We start from the raw sequence: 17,838 nt of genomic DNA on the forward strand, positions 1-17,838 counted from the left end.
GCATCATGTCCTGGGTGGCAGTATGGATGATGGCAACCCCAAGTGCATTAAAACATAAAGGGTTCCTTTGATTATTTTCAACATAACTCTGTGGCATTTAATGCATGGGTAAGACTTGGCTGGCAGTTTGGCAAAATATTTCTGAAGCCTTGGTATCTGGAGTTTGGAGAAGATAATTTCATATTTGTTTTCAAAGGTAAATTTACAGTCACATTTATATATTCTATTCAACTTTTTATTAAGACAAAATTCAGAATTTTTTTACAGATTATTTAGCTAGCCTTGAATTATCCAGTAGACTCCATAGCTCTAGAATTGCATATTAAATTTAAATTTGTGCTTGAATGCAATCCAGAATATATACATTTTTTTCCTGTATAAGTAAGGAGAGACTTAACAAGTTCAACAGGCCTTCCTCACACTAATTTCTAATTACTGCTGCATTCTTTTCCCCAAGTGTTTAAAGTAATTAAACTGATAATGGAAGAAGCATGGAGGAGATAAGACTTTACATGCCTCAGTGAATCTTGAAATTTCAGAGCTTATCAACTTGTTTTTAACATTTACCACACCTAAAAATGTTAACCGAGCACAGAGCAACTTACTATCTATTGAGTTATCCTTATTACAGATGCAAAGAAAAGTCACATAAGATGACTATATTCACCCTTTAATGTGATAAGCTAATTAATACAACTCATGAGGCACTGCAAAAGATTCTCTTTTTCTATTTTAAATAAAACCAGGCATCTGTCAAAGGCAGCATTAATATTTCCTTTAAGATAAGAGGTCCACAGACATTAAATTATCGTATTTTCCATATGTATTTTCTTTTTTCTAGCACATATAAATATGGCATCCTACTTGACAGTCATTAATGCTGTGTTGTGGACAATGCTGTCAACAGCACTCCATACACATATCACTGAAGAAGTAGACCATGGAGATATAGAATTATGCTTTTTTTAAAATGATGCTTTTTCTAGAGATCTATCTTTGGATGGTGCTTGAGATGAGACACTGTTCTAGAAAGAGCTTTGATCACAGACTTCAAATTGCCTTTAGGAAATGTATCATACTCATTGTCATCACCCACTATTCTCTAATCACAGCTATACTTCAAACTAAGAGATTAGATTGACAGCAAGAATTCTAAAATTATGGAGTGAAGCAGTGTGGTGTGACATGACCAGGTACTCTATGGAACTTCTATTGAACACAGCATTACACACCAGGCAGCAAACAGCCTTGAGATGCCAACGGCAGCACTGAATAGTAATTTAAGTATGAGTAAAACTGTAATATGGCTGTTCTTTTTTAATGATGTTCTAAGAGGTCTCACATACACAGGACTCAAGTGACTTGTGTTCCTAGACTGATATAAGAATTGTTGAATTTGAAACACAGGGAATGCAATACCTCAAAGTACCTCAAATTGGAGTACCCCAATTGATTGAGTAAACAAAAATAAAAATTGTGATTCCTCCTCCTGGGTATCCTAAGAGAGTAACTGGTCTAGTATTTTATGAAAAGATATTGCTGCTGCTCAAATTATATGCACAGGTGAAAATCTGTAATAAAGGCCCATTACAATTACTATGCTAGACAATATCTGAAGTGGAAACAGAGAAGGTCAGTGTTGTCAACTGCTTTTCATCAGCTGCACCCAATGCCAAACCTACCTTCTCAAACAAAACATAAAAATACCAAAGGAAGACTCATTCCAGAGGAAGCAATATAAAATGATGGTTCACAGGACTACCAAAAATTTCCAGTAAGTAGTACTGGAACTCAAAGTTCACTGCAAGGTCATTTTGATATTAAAGGAGAAGAACAGAATTTGAAGAAAACTGAGAGTATCACTAGCAGGTTTGTTTCTTTTTATGTATATTTATATTTAAATATTGCAACTATAATACAACTCCTACTTGTGTGCCAAAATCTTTTAGAAAAACCCTTCTACGCCTACTGATCATGCATTGTTCAAATGGGGAAAAAGCGCTGCTTACCCACTGTTGATGTCATCAGTCCTCAGGCTTTTCCCAAGAATGTCCCCATCACTCATATAGCCACCAACATCAGCTTCAGAGGATATGTCCAAATCACCACTTCCCTTCTCACTCATGTCAATCTGTGAGATATTTCCAAGGCGAGAGACAGCTGCTCGGCGAAGCGGGGTGGTGTACATGAATCGAGAAGGGTCTGTGTGTATGAAGCGACTTGCACTGCTGCGAGGATAACCAGCACCCAAGGATGGAGCATCTCCTGCCTGCAGGCGAGGGCTGGCCTGCCCCAGCCTCCAAGTCACAGGGGTCGATCGGCTGGATAAGCTTGGTATGCTTCTGCCATTCACCTCAGTTGTCACAGTGCTGTCAAAAGTTGTCTCCAGTGTGCTGCCAAATGGAATGGAGAAGTCAGTGAACTGTGCTTTCTATGTTCCTGAGAAATCAAGAAAAGTGAAGGCTGGGGGCAAGTGTATTTGTTTTTAGAAATTCTCTGTGTGCATGTGCTTTCACCATATGCATACATGTGCTTGTATATGCCCTCAGTACTGAGACCAGTCCTGTTTAATATCTTTATGAATGACCTGGATGAGGGGATTGAGTGTCCCCTCAGTCACTTCACCAATGACAGAAAGTTGGGCAGGAGTGTTGATCTGCTGGAGGTCAGGAAGGCCCTGCAGAGGGATCTGGACAGGCTGGATCAATGGACTGAGGCCAACTGGATGAGGTTCAACAAAGCCAAGTGCTGGGTCCTGCACTTGGGTCACAACAACCCCGTGCAGTGCTACAGGCTGGGGACACAGTGCCTGGAAACTGCCCAAGGGATAAAGGAGCTGGGAGTGCTGGTGACAGTGCCTGAACATGAGCCAGCAGTGCCCAGGTGGCCCAGAAGGCCAATGCCATCCTGGCCTGGGTCAGCAATGGTGTGGCCAGCAGGAGCAGGGAAATTGTTATCCCCCTCTACTCAGCACTGGTGAGGCCACACCTCAAATTCTGTGTCCAGTTCTGCGCTCCTTGGTACAAGAAAGACACTGAGGGGCTGGAACACGTCCAGAGAAGAGCAACAAAGCTGGTGAAGAGCCTGGAGCACAAGTCTGATGAGAAGTGGCTGAGGGAGTGGTCTGGAGAGAAGGAGGCTCAGGGTGACCTTATCACTCTCTACAACTACCTGAAAGGAGGTTGCAGGCAGATGGGGGTTGGCCTCTTCCCCTAGATAACAGGTGATAGGACAAGAGAAAATGGCCTCTAGTTGTGTCAAGGGAGGTTTAGATTAGATATGAGGAGAAGTTTCTGCATGGATAGGGTCATCAAGGACTGGAACAAGCTGTCAAGGGAAGAGGTAGAGTCACCATTACTGGAAGTATCTACAAGACTTGTAGATGTGGCACTTTGGGACAGTATTTATTTATTATTTCTTATTGGATTTGGCAATGCTGGGCTAATGGTTGGACTTGGTGATCTTATAGGTCTTTTCCAACATAAACAATTTTATGATTCCATGATTCTATAACCTCTACTTTGGGAATGCTGCCAAACACCTGGTATCTTAACCAAAATTATAACAAGAGAATATTGACCCTAGAGGCTACACTAATCTGTGCATATGATTGAAGATGCTGTGGGAAAACTATTTTGGTGGAAAATCCACCATACGTGTGTGTGACTTAGTGTGATTGAAAATAATCAGATGGAATGCAATGCTTGAGACATGTTTTGCATGTTACAAAATTAGCAGAAACCCTAGGGACCAATCAGAAGGTGGTGGTTTATCCGTAAAAAAATTAAAAGGGAGCTCATGTGGGAAGAGAAAAGGGAAAGAGAGGAAAAAAACAACACCTGGAGAGCTCAAAACTATAATGCTACACCAATGTGTCTTTTTCCCTCCACTGACATATTTATTTTTACATTTGCATTTTTCCTTGCATTTGATCTCATCCCCAACATCTACTTTTAAAATTACCTAAAATAAATTTTATCGGCTCCTAAGTAAATGTATATGAAACCATAACTGTCTTTGTGAATGACTGTATAAGATAGTATAGTATAGTATAGTATAGTACAGTACAGTATAGTATAGTACAGTATAGTATAGTATAGTAAAGTCACATGCAAGTTGCTAAGGCAGTTTAGTGTCATAGCTAATTTTTCCTTGCAAGTCTCTCATTAAAACTCTCCCATATTTTCAGTAGTCTACACAAAACCAGTATACCTGTGGCTTATCTGGGTCCCTCTAAGGCTGGACATGGTTTCTTCCAAATTCTGCCTCAAGTCTGCAATGTTCTTGACGGTTCTCATTCTTCTTGTTTCAGGGTCTTCCCCTGGAAGAAAAGAGTAAAACCAGCAAATACTTTATCATGTGAGCTTATGAGGTTGAATAAAGTGCACATGTGTATCCACAGGTGAGAATGCACACATATGATTGTAAATAGGGCTGTCCCTTTAATATTTTACAAAATAAAACTTCATCCTTTCATTAATAAAACTCATACACTTATAAATAACGTGGTATGTAGAAAAACCCACTGAAGTATCTCTGTAAAGGCCCAAATCTGTTCATGAAACTCTGATTTATAGTGTTGGGATTTTTTTCCTCTGTAATCAAGGCATGAGGCAGCCTCAGACCACTTGATACATTACAAAGTCCCTTTTTAGTCCTTGGCATTTTATGTAACTCTGAAGGAAAAAAAGCCACTAAAGTAAACTTGTGTCTGGAAAAACTGGGATGGCTCTTAGAACAATTCTTCAGTATTCACTTAACACCCAGGCTATTTCAAAGTACTCCTTAAGCAAGGCACTTAATTAAGCAACTTTCCTGGACTGTAATGCTTTCCTGAAGAGGGATGTTATTAATTTGGGTTAAAATAAAAAAAACTTCTTGGGATGCAAATATAAGCACATGCATCATTTCTACAATTACAGGTTTCAACAGCCTTCAGGAGCCATTGTGAAAAGCTAGTCTCATATCTCAAATAATGAAGCTTTCAGAACTTCAACTGGAACATCCTGAACAATTTTTACTTTATACAATTAAAAATAAATTTTAAATAAATTTTAAAAAGAAGAGATGTTACAAAAGAGAGACATAATAAACCTCAAAGAGGCCTCCAGTGGTCATACACAACGAAATAGAAATACAGGTTTTCTGGGAAATCCATATATCAAGGAAGTTTAATTCATTTTACTTTTGAACAGTAAGAGAATTTCAAAAGAAATTCTGTGACAAAAATCTCTGATTTATTCAAGGCTAGTGTTCTACTTCCGATCACATCCTGTATCTGTTGCTTGTAATGAAGGGTGGCAAGAAGCATAAGTATTAGAGTTACATGTAAAATGCTGTACTTTAAGTGCAAATAATTCCTTTTTGACTCTATCAATTACAAATTTCACATCATATCTCACAGACCTTCTGCAGCCAGGTCCTATTGCCCAAATAGTATGCAGGCTGCTAAGAAAAATCTCAACTCCTGACATGAAATGGAAATAAATTATTTCATATATGTTCCATATAAGCTTTAATTCTTCCTCAATAGGCAAATGATGCATTGAACTAGCCAACATAACCTGCAGTTGTGGCTTAATGTCAAACCAGCTTTCACAGCAATGCCATTTTGAGCTTTTCCCATCTGCTCTGCCCTGGTTGTGTCTTCTGTTCTTTTTGCTGCAGCCAAACAGTCCTTTGAGAAATTTTGTTTTCCTCTTGTATCACTCACAAAAAATTCTTCAGTGTTTTAATGATGCTAATGTCTATAAATGTCTGGTTTGGCACCATGGAACTGACAGTGGGATCAACCCCTGGGCAGGGTGGAAACAAGAAGTGGGGATGCAGGCCCTGCCCTGCTGCAAAACTCTCTTCTCAAGCCACACCCCAAGGCCATGACTGTTCACAGTATTTAGTTCCATAGAATAAACTACCTGTGTACATTTTTACATGAAGTGCCTTGCAGGACATGAATGTTCACAGTCACTGAAATTACAGCTGTTCCTGGGTTTCAAGCTAGACATGTTTGATTAAGCACTGGCAATCAATGGATCCCACCAACTCTTTGCAGAAGTTTCTGTAAAATCCTGGAGATTCCTGCAAGGTAAACAGGCTCATGGCCAGGCTAAGCTGAAGACATTTACATCCTGTTACACTGAGACCGCTTTTTAAAGCCCAGATAATTTCCAGGCACACTGTCCATGCCTGTCTCCAGCCAGTTGTCAGTGGTGCACTCTGTTCCTCACTGTCACTGCCCTTTGCCTTCCCTGCTCTGCCAAATGCATTCAAATTGACTTCCTGGAGCATGTTATATTCCTGCCATAATACCTATATAGGGAAGATCCAGGAAATGTTACCAGCCCTGCCTTGAACCAGAGGTGAAAGAGTAGCTTGTTGGCATAAGAAATTTTTCTATTTACACAGAAAGACAAATTCAGTGGTCTATGCAGGCAGAATTAAAGGCAAAGCAATACTTTGCCTTTATATTTATTTGAGGAACTGAATACAATTCATATTTTACGGTGACCTTGCCCTTTTCCTTCCTTGTTTATCAGTCCTTCCTTGTCAGTTGTCCTTTGCTGTATGTTAACATTGCAAATTCTTGCAGTGAAAATGACAGCAACTGTCTTTTTTAATATGTATTGCACAGCAAATGGCAAAACAAAGCCTTGAGGTATAACTGCAATACATTAAATAAAAAGGTACATATATGGCAAGCTGACAAAATATATTTTCACAGTGAAGAATACTTCACTTTCAGAAAAATTATAGCATAAAATTGGTGTTATTCTATCCTGCAGAGGTGAAAAGCTTGAAACCTCATCTCTTCTGATCTCTCAGTAACACAGAGGATAATTTCAAAACTTTTCCACCAGCTTTAACTAAAAAAAAAAGGTAAAACTGAAGTTTTATTTTATTAATGTACTACATAGTACTATTTAAAAAGTTGTCGCACTAACTGTTAGAGTTGTTTAAAAGGAATTGTTCTTTTTTCTTTCCATCATTCTCTAAAGGCCATATCACTGGAGTCCTGCTGTACCATGATGACCAAGTCAGAAAGTGTAAATAGTTTAACATGACAGGGAAGAAATTTTCTGTACTGAGTACAAGATCCGATGTTTTCACGACAGCACTGACGCCCCATCCACATCAAGCCTCCTTCTGTAAAGAGGACCATAGGGATAATGAATATGTTTATTTTTCTGAAAACTAGCTACACTATGCCTGCTGGTGGAGACACTATGGTGCTTATTGCACCAGCATTGGGTTCAAAGGGATCTCAGACTCCTCTGGGTACTGTGTTTCTTATAATATGACACACTGCCATCTAAGAGTCTTGGCCATATTTGCTGCACCTAACATATCAGAAAAGCTCCCTGTCTTGTTATCTCAAGTGATTCTGGTTTGTACACTAAGAAAAGTCCATTCTGTTTCACACATGGGGAAACTGGGATAAGACCAAAACCAGGCTAACCTGAAACCTCCTGTCAAAATTCTGTTCCTCTTGCAAGAAAGGCCATTTACTCCAACCATTTGTAGCTTCTTCATTTATATTAAACATGAATATTCCAAAATTTTGCCTATGAACAGTGAATCATTATTCTCTCAGTAAATTTCTGGAAAACACATTGATTTCTTCCACTGTGTGAGATACATTCACAGAAAATCAAAACAGACATTTTACAGGAGCCACTAGGTACCTAGGTCAGACTTTTACATTCACATTTCTGAAGCTCACCCATAATTTCACATTCAATAATACTGTTCATAGTAATTTTTGTTCTTCTGTACATGTAATCACAGCCCAAAGCAAATGGGAGAGTAATTCCATCCATTAAGCAATTCCATCAACTGTCTGATTTGCACAAAAGGATTTACAAATAATAAACGTTTCCCCAGAGAATTGTCCACTATTAGATATTAAATCAGAAAGGAAAGTGCCAGTTTTACTCTGCAAGCAGGGAAACTGAGGCTTACAAGACAGCACGGATTTGTCAGTGACAAACAGCTGAAGAGGAGCAGAGGCAGGTTAGAGCTCAGTCTCCTGTGCTAGCAAGCTTTTCATATCTAGCAGAAGCCCTTTTAGCCTACTGGTACAGTTTAATAATAAAAGTTATGCATACAAAGAGAATTCTTGTTCCTTTCTTGATTTGAGATGACAGCTTTTTCCACTATATACATAGCAAAAATTTTGTCCTTAATATTTTACACAATCAGGGCTAACATATATGCCAGCAAGGGGCTCCAGGCTGGACACATGGCGCATAACCTTCGAAAAGCAAGCAGCCACTTCAACCATTTAACTGGATGAAGAACAAAGCTTTGGAAATGAACACTTTGAGCACTCTTGTAAAGGGCTGAGAGATGAAAAGTAAAGCCAGTAACACAGAAGCCTTTGAAGCATCTATGGCTGTGGACTTCAAATACTCACTGGCACGCACAGATATAGCAAAACTGGCTCTTTAAGCTAAACAGAAACCCTTGCACTCACAATTCCACATGTAGGGGTGCAGTTATCTGCAGGAGGGCTAGAGAAGGGGGAAGAAATACTGGAGGGACAGTTTTCAAGAAGGCCAAGATATGTTTAATCCCACTCAAAACCTAGATTTGAGATATCAGTTTCAAATTAATGAGAATAAAATGTCATTAAAATAAAATTATTTAATAATAAACTAATAGCACTTAAATATTTCACCTTATTTTTCAAAAAGCTAAGCAACTGAACTATGTTCAGTTATTCACAGGCTGTTGCTGCCCCTGCACCCATCAAAAGCAATTTAGACCTTTGTCTTCATTTGACAGTCTTGAGAGGTAATAGTAAGTAAACAAAGAAGAAATGGCTAGACCCTATTTTTGCATACTACTGCAAAAAAACCCAGTTCTGTCTTGGGAAATCATTGTCAAGATCAAAAAAGGGCTCTGTGCAGATATGTGCTAACACTTGGGTCTCCTCCTGCCCTTCCTGATGTCAAGCCAAAGTTAACTTACCTAAAATATCAGTATAAAGGACCTGTTCTAGGTCACCCAGCATTGTTATTATGACATCTTCATCCAGATGTGCAGTCCCCTCACGCAAGCACCCTTCCTCCTCCTCCTCTGCCCAGGTCCTGCTGGGGAAATGGGATGCGCAGGATGCATTTTCATCATCGGACTTTTTGCTCTCCTCATTGTCAGTCTGAACGCCTTCAACTGTACACGGGTCTCCCGACCTCCTAGAAGTCCTGCTTCCAGCTGCTGGTATCCCCTGAAATGCTTGGGGTGTGGTGAAGCTGGAGTGGCATAGGGAGTGCACTGACTGTGAGAATGCCTTGGACAGGGAGCCTCTGCACCCAGCTTCTGCATCCCTCTGTTGGTAACTCTGGCTGGACTTGGAGGCGTTTCCAAACCAGTTCTCCCTGTATGAGTATCGCCTCTTCTCCCCTTCACTGATGAGCGTGAGATTGGTTAGAGACTTCTGCTTCTGAAGACGAACACACCCTCTTCTAACCTCCGTGCCTTTAAACACTGACAATTCAGCAGATCGCTGCATCGCTCCGGCTGCTGCTTCACCTCAGTCAGGTTTCCTATTTCTGAGATGGACAGCGGCTCAATTCCCCTGGAAGGTCCGGGCGGTGCTCCCTGCATCGCGGCACGCTGCACACCCCAGGTAGCAGCACATACTTGCACTCACAGTGAAAGCACAGCTCACACATGCACTCTGCCTACTGTAAGGGACGAGACAGGCACAGTCATCTTCTTTAAAATTACGCTGCTGTCTCTGCTAAGCCACTTCTCGTCCGTCACATTAATCTGCAGTACTTACAGTCATTTTCACTTGGATTTCTCTCAAGCAGAAGAGAGTTGATCAAACACTCTGCTCCAGCACAGAAGTAATCCCAAAAGCCAACTGTGTTTTCCCCTCTCCATCCAATCAGCAGTCTCATCGGAGCGGTGGGCCTGCATCATTTTCTACAGCTGCTGCCTTCTGAAATCCAAAGTAGGCGCAAGTACTGTCTCGGGCTTTTCCCTCCCTCTCACCAGCTCATGACTGATCTTAGTGCACAGCTCTTCACTTTAGATGGGCTGACACAGAACTGCAAGTACAGCCTCCACGTCAGAGCTCAATAAAGAGCCAAAATTAACCACTGAAGCACAAGCCTCCTTACATTTTAGTATTCAACCTGCATTCCCAGATATATGACTCTTCTCTGCTACTGCAGTGAATGCTGCTGGCTGCCATGGCAGCAAACATCCTGGTGAATTAAACTGGAGACACAGAAGCCTCTGCCCAGTTCACAGTGCCACAGGTTTCAAGACACAGCTTCACCTGAATGGGATGCTACAGTAACAGATCTAGCTCATGGTCAAATCCTATTTTTCCCCCAGAAAGGTAAGGATGAAAAACTATTTCTTCCATATCACTGTTACTCCCTATGCAGGAAGCTAAAAGCAGACTTGCAAAAGGACCTTCAGTCTTGCATTTTCTGCTCTAAATTAAGAAAATATAATTTTAGATCATAAGACAACAGAATTTGTCTGGTAAGGTGATTCATAAAAGAAAATATTTAATTTATTTCTCCTTAGAAAGCTATCCTGTTTGCACCTCTGTGAGATTCAGAGGCTAGTATAGAATTAAAAAAGCTGTAAAACATTGTTTCACAATATTCTCAAGAAAACCTATTAATGGAGGTGTAATTTATTTATAAAGCAAATCCATCTGAACTAAGTTCAGCAATTTTGAATGCTATTTTTAAATTCATTATCCAGAGAGAAAGAAGACTTATGCTTAAATGTGTGTCTTTTCTCACAAAGAAAAAGATATTAGTCCCAGAAATAACGGAAAGATGAACAAAGAAATAGCTGAATTTAATTATAATTTTTTAGATACAAATTTTTATCTAGGGGAAATTAATTTCACAAAGCATTACATAGAAATATACAAATAATAAAATTGCTGTATAAAAATACACTGCTTTAGTCAGTGTGAAAATATGCTCATCTCAAGTCTCTACCTGAGAAACCTTGACAGACAAATAACCTTTAAAAATGCCACCCTAAGAATTACAAGCTGTTCACATATCTCCTGTATGAATAAACAGATGTTAACAGAAGCCTCAGTGTGTATTTCTTGCCTTTCATTGCTTCAGTTTACAATTTTTGAAGATACACAGGAGAAAATTATTAGAAATTTCAAAGGAAAGGTACATTGCTTCTTAGATAACTCTCAGAAACACAGAATAACTCAGAAAAAAATCAGTAGCCTAAATTAGTGGTGGTTTCCCATATTAAAGCACTGATGAACTCCTAGAAAGACATGTTCCACATCAAGAGGTACCACTCCCATCCCCACCTAGAACACCACTCAACGAGGAGACAAGAGGAATGGTCTGTCTATCTGAGCACGAAACTGTCCCAAATATTAAACACCTATCACCTTGTCAGCATGGAAACAAAAGATAAGACTGCTGTGCTTACTCCCAGGGTCTGCCAGCTGCAGTAACATATGGCTGCTTGGAGGGGTTTTATGAGCGTGCTGGTGCCTGCCTGCAGCAGAGCCTGGTCTGGTGTGGATGCTGATGGGGTCTCAGAGCTGGTGTGCTGCTGGGGCTGCCCCAGAGCTCCAGCACTGCCTGCAGACTCCTGTGTTGGTGTGCACTGACAGTGCCATGTGGCTGTCCCAGCCTGCCCAACATGCCTGGTTAAGCTGTGGTTGTTAGAAAGTCCTCACAGGGAGGTATTGACAATAGAGAATTTCAAAAGAGAAGGGCAATCTCACTCTTTTCACATTAATTCATATCCTGAATTTATACTAAAATGTGCTCCCCATTGCTATGTTTTGAATTAACAGGAAGGATGATGATTTTTAGCTCACTTGGTCAGATCACAGTGATAAAAATGCCAAGGTCATTGATCCAATCCCTATATAGACTGAGTTTAAGAGCTGAACTAGAGGATCCTTCTGGGTCCCTTCCAACTCAGACTAATCTGTGATTCTGTGATTTGGCCCTGTGATGAAAAAGTTCTCTTGGTGATTGTCTTGGAATCAAGAGAACAGGCTCTTTTCCTACCATAAAGAACAAGTCTGAATCTCTCTCTGATATTTCAAATCTATTAATAACTTCCTCACCTGCCCTTTCATACCCCACCACTTGCAGGCAGTGACTTGTCCCCATGGTAAGCTGTAGGCAGATGTGGACCTTCTGTGCCCCCATCCAGGCTCCCAGTGTGCGTGGTTGGCCTCAGGAGCCCTTCTGGGCATGGCACAGCCCTTGTGCCAGGGAAGCAGTGCACAGCCACTCAGCTCCAGCACCAGGGACCAGACACAAGACTGTCAGAACTGGACAGGCACTGTCAGTCCTCTTTCTAGCTGGGAGGAGAAAAGGTTATGTCAGGGGCTGAAAAATGTTCACCCAATGAGCCCCACCAAACTTCACATGGGGTGCTGGCAGGAGGTGCCACACCCCTCCAGGCAGGATGGGTCACTGGTAGCAGCACAGTGCAGTGGGCCTCAGTGTCCCTGCTCACCTGTCACCTGCTCATTGCAGCCCAGCCTCAGCAGCACACAGGTCACAGACCATCATACCAAAAAGGGAATGACATTGGACTGTGTAAGAGCCATGTAAGGGTAGCTGGCAGCATTCATCTGCCTCATTTCAAAATACATTGAAAACACGAGTCAAATGCTTTTATACAGAGGTACTGAGGCTCATCACACAACCTTCATTCAGCCTTCCTGTGTACAAACATTTTACTACATCTCTTAATTACAAAGTTATACAAACTTTTCTCCCATTAATCCCATTGCCTCACTTGGTAGACAGGCCATTGTGATCATTTCCAGATACAGCAGATACTTATTTATCTTAGACCAAGTGCTCAGTAGAAAAACCACTGAATTTATCCCTGTACTTTACCAGATCTCTCTGCAGGGTGCCATTTGCCAAAACATAAAATTGCAACGTGGAAAATTCTCCAGCTTATTTATTGACAAATAACTTTCTAAATCTCAGCTCTCCATTTTAAAATGTTTAGATATAGCAACCAAAAAATACATCTTTCTAATCTAATAGGGAAGGAGACTAGAGGTAAGCAAATGCCATGACAGCATTATTCCCCAACTACCTTGCAATTCACTTTGTTCTCCAACCACCAAGCAGGAATATGCTTACATCAAGAACAATTTAGGGAACTTCCTCAATCCATCAGTCAGTGTAACATATTACTTTATTTTTACTGTCTCTTTCAAAAAAAGGAATTATAAAATTATTTTAAGAACTTGTAATCTTTGGGCAAAATTTGCTGTCAGATAAGACTTTCTTTGAAGTCTCAGTGGATGGTTTAGAACCCTACAAATGAATTATGTAATAGATCTGGAAATGCATAAGATTATGAATCTCTTCAGCTAAGCTTACTTGAAAAAAATGTAAACTATTCCTGCATGTATTAATTAACTACTTCTTAAAGAGAACAAAAAATTAAGCACAATAAACATAAATATTAAAATTTGAATGTTTTTATGCTAATCTTGCCATTAAGATAGGCCTATAACTTTTAAAAGTACTGTTTCATTTCTGTTTCATCCCTCATATTTTTAATAATTAGTCAATATTTATAAATTAATGAATAATTACTTAATCACACACTGCATTAAGCTCTTAGGACATGACATGCCAGCACTTGTGAAAGCCAAATGTTATCACTGATTTTATACAATAATACTTTGTAGTTTCTGACATGTACAGTTTACAATGGATTACTAACTAATTAACTTACTGACATTCTTCTCCAATAAAGTTGCTGCAGAAGGTGATTAATGTCACAGCTACTTTAAAAAGAAATAGTTGGTAAGAAAGTCTAAACAACTTATTCCCAGCCATACCAAAAATAACAACAACCAGACTGGATTACATTATTGGTCTTTTCATTATAATTTTATTATCCTGTTTTTAAAGGTATATTCCAGTTTTGTAGTAACTGAGTGGATAGATACTGAGTAGTCTTGTTGAGGCAAATGGTACATGCAAGAAATTGTGTTCATACTTCATAATTATGTTCATAATGAAAGAAAATGGATTCATCACTTAATACCCTGAAAATAGGTGACCAGACCGTGGAAATTATCCTTGCCTATCTGTTTGCTACTACTGCTGTAATCCCTTGACCATATCAGAGTAAAGATGCTCTTAAGTAAAAGAATTTAACTGTCCTTCCTCATAGCTAATCCATCACGGAATTCTCCTCTGAGCAACCGTCATGTGAGCTTTTATCCATGCAAGTCTAAAACCAGAATTGCCAATAACTGGTGATAGTTCATCCACATAGACAATTATTCAGAAAATATAGTATTTGATCCCTTTATTCCTTGTGCTGCTAACAGTTAAATATGAGTGACACACCTGTTTCCTTATGCACACAGAAAATCACTGGCCACATTTTCCCAGTGGTTCTGCTTTACAGCCTGTTGTGACAATCAACAGCTAATGCCAGAGTCTAAATAATCAGATTAGGAACATCTTTGGTGTCTAGTTTTCAGTAAAAGGTCATCAGACATGATATTCTGTTTGATCATTTCAGAAGGTATTGAATTGTTTGGGTTTTTTCTAGCATCTCTTGATTTGTAGTAAGTGTTTCAATTAAACTCCTTATATATATTAGACCAAGGAATTCAATTTCTGGAATAATTAAAGATAATTTCATATTTTAACAGGTATGCATCACCCCAAAGAATATTTCACCATGTTTCAGAGTGACATATTTATCACAGAAGCTGGCTGTGCAAATAACGGATGTTAGAAAACTTCCAAAGGGACTGAGACAAACCAGGACAAAACCTTTTTCAGTATGAGTCAGCTAAACGTCAAGACAGTCCCCATAAATCCTGGGCATCTGATTTCCCTTCTGGTGTAAAGATAATTTTAGACTGATGTGTCAAATTAATACTTTAAGTGAGTTATATCCTGTTTGAGAAGAACCACATGACTCATAAATCCGTCTAAATGTTAAAAATTTGTGATAAAGGGCCAAAACCATAGGTAAAACCAGCAAGACAGGATATCACCTTTTATTTTTGTAAAATTGTAAGAGTAAGGATGCTAATGAAAAACAAAACAAAGCAATAGCAAAAATAAACCCTGAAACCCCAAGTAACAGCTCTTGCAGAGTCCCTTTGGAACAACTTGCACACAACCCTGCAGTACAATTCAGTCCTGATAAGAAAGTGAGCTGTGGCACACTTTGCTTTTTGCATCCACAGGCAGACTCATGGCCAGATCCAATGCTGATGTAACTCAGCGTGGTTCTGTTGACTTCAAAGGAATTATTCTAATATGACTGAAACACCCCATCCCTTCATCTTTGTAACCCAGTAAGGACTTTAATCCACATTTACAAGGAATTCCTTGTAACACAACCAGTAGCAGCTTAGCTCTAGCAGCAGCTTACAGGTCAGGTACAATAGTAAGGACTCACTTGTTTTCTGAATACAGATTCATTTTTAGAAGTAATGTCTATATTATGTAAATTATGTCTCAGTTCTGATGTTATGATTTAATTTGATGTTATTAAATGAGAGTGTTAAACTTTCTGAAGTTTACTTTCCACTGCTCCTCTTGGAACATTCAGTATAATTAAATAAAATATAAATTTCACGAAAGCCTAGACTGTGAAAGTCCAGTTTCTGCAAAATGATGAAGAGGGTATTTGAGCAGAAGGAACTAGTTCAAATAGATAACAGTGGATTTAAAGCACAAAATATGCATCACCTAAATTCTCTCTGTATCTAATACCACCCATGATTAGAGGTCAGAAGTATTATTTCAACCCATTACAAAGCTCATGGTAAGAAACAAATGTAAATAAAGAAGTTCACAGTCTTCTTCTGACTTATTGTTACTCACCAGATATCTCCTCTAGGCACTGTTTGGCAGTTTTACTAAACGACAAATCCATTTTAGTAGGACTGGTACAGGAGTCAGTAGGTGGTAAAGAGGTACTGTCATTTTCTGAGAGAGTTCTGAAATCAAGCAAGAAGATTGATTATTATTATTATCTATCATTCATGTACTCATGGAAAAAAGTGCTACTTGTAGCTCCATCTAGAATTATATCACCATAGGGTGAAAATATAATTTTTGTGACATTCTTATTATGGTAGCTTAAGTCCAGCTACACAAATGTACAAGCAACTAGGCTTTCTCTCTCTCTCTCTTTCTCTCCCTCTCTCTCTGCAGGAACAACTTACAGTCCATTCTGTGAAATTTGAAGCCATTTTTTTCCCTAATTTTTTTATTATTTTTTTGCAGGATTTTTCAAACAGATCTAATCAGAATTCATTTACATTGGTTAAGTCACATTGCTGCAAATACATAAAGGAAATAAAAACTTGTAATTGATGAAATATTAAGTGAGAAAGGCCATAAGGGAAAAAGCTTATGCAAGACTGGATGGAAATTTGGCCCAGATATTTAAATCTATGTGCATCTTCTTTTGATAAAGTCCCTTATATAACCCTGGGGAATGGGATAATACAAGTTTTTCCATTAACTTTCTAACAAATAGCTCATATTTTCTTTGAGGGTATATTTCTGTGAATATCAGTGATAATTATAATGGGAACTCCTCATTGAATACAGTTACTTTCTGTTATATGAAGGTAAATAGCAATAAATACATGAGCACACCGATTATAATAAAAAAATATCTCACACACCTATTGCCTCTTCTTAAGGAACAGCTGTAGAATCTGTTTTACACTGGAACTGCTGAACTATGTTGCCACTAAATAGCAACATGTGTACACAGTAAAAGAACACATCTGAAGATAAAATAGCCACTTTATGAAATAAAATTTTAAAAGATCTTCCGTTAGAGCTTAAGTTCTTACAGCTTTCTTGACATTAATAGCACTCACTCTTCTGATTTATTAAAAGACTGGTGAAATATTTATATCCTGATTTTAAAATGTGACAGTTATAGTTCAATTTTCAAAATTCACCATAAAGTGAATTGGATCATTGGAAACCATAAAGTGTTTCTACTGATCAACTAAACTTAAAAAATAGACATTTAACTGTGTGATGTATCTGTATTTTATAAATAAAACCCATAAAAACAGTGATTTAGCTCTCAAAATAATTTTATAGCAACTTATTCTATAAAATAAATTTCCAGTTAATGCTTTCTTTAAATTTACTGAATGGATTTGTTCAGTAATTCATAACAATAGATGAGGAAACAGGTGTCTGCACAAAGAACAGCACAAGTACAGACATGGTTGAATCATTGATGAGAATCATTCAATTCAGAAACAGAAAGGTAAATTTTGCCTGAATAGATGCATTGTTTTCTTACCAATTTCTGTACTTTTGAGATGATGAAAACAGACAACTGCTCTATAAAAAACTGTTTCTGGTTCTTGTCTGTCACACACTACTGGAAACACAAGCTCAGCACATGTTGCAAGGTTAACTATGTCCTGCCAACCTTGAAAGTAGTTTTTACATTTGATGCTCAAGTGAAAAGCCTCCTAAGTAAAAAAGGAGCTCACTCTATCCCTCTGCAGTGAACAACTCTGAAATTCCACAGTCCTGCTTGCTTTCCCAAAGGGCTTTAAATTGTTAAAATTTTGATTGTCTGAGGAAACAACAGAAGTCTTATGGAGGACTATGGATTTCACAGCAACCTAAGTCCTGCTTACTTGAGAGAAGTGGTTATTTGTTGTGGTACAGAAGGACTAGAAAGCACCTACCCTTGGGCAGCTGCAATGGAGGTACTGCAAGGAGAGAAAAGGCAACAAGTCTCACAAGTAGCTCTCTTTCTACAACGTCTCCAGGGGGCTGCTGGCTCCCAGCACCTACACACCAGTCCTGCCTTTTCATG

General features: G+C 38.9%; 1 protein-coding gene across 19 annotated transcripts in view; it reads right to left on the minus strand.

Moving 5' to 3' along the window:
* NAV3 (neuron navigator 3) overlaps positions 1-17,838 on the minus strand; it is a 504,955-nt gene that overhangs the window by 103,597 nt on the left and 383,520 nt on the right. For 18 of the 19 annotated variants that reach the window (XM_086884225.1, XM_086884227.1, XM_086884224.1 and 15 more), the window contains 3 exons: positions 15,858-15,973; positions 4,213-4,321; positions 2,010-2,393 (listed from right to left, as the gene is read on the minus strand). In XM_086884225.1, coding sequence (XP_086740351.1) covers positions 2,010-2,393; positions 4,213-4,321; positions 15,858-15,973 — 609 coding nt within the window. Of the gene's footprint in view, positions 1-2,009; positions 2,394-4,212; positions 4,322-8,970; positions 9,944-15,857; positions 15,974-17,838 lie in introns of those variants that run through there. The other variant, XM_086884236.1, reaches the window with a different exon arrangement.

This window comes from Cyanistes caeruleus, chromosome 4 (genome assembly GCF_971803275.1).
Source record: "Cyanistes caeruleus chromosome 4, bCyaCae1.hap1.1, whole genome shotgun sequence".
Lineage (NCBI taxonomy): Eukaryota > Metazoa > Chordata > Aves > Passeriformes > Paridae > Cyanistes > Cyanistes caeruleus.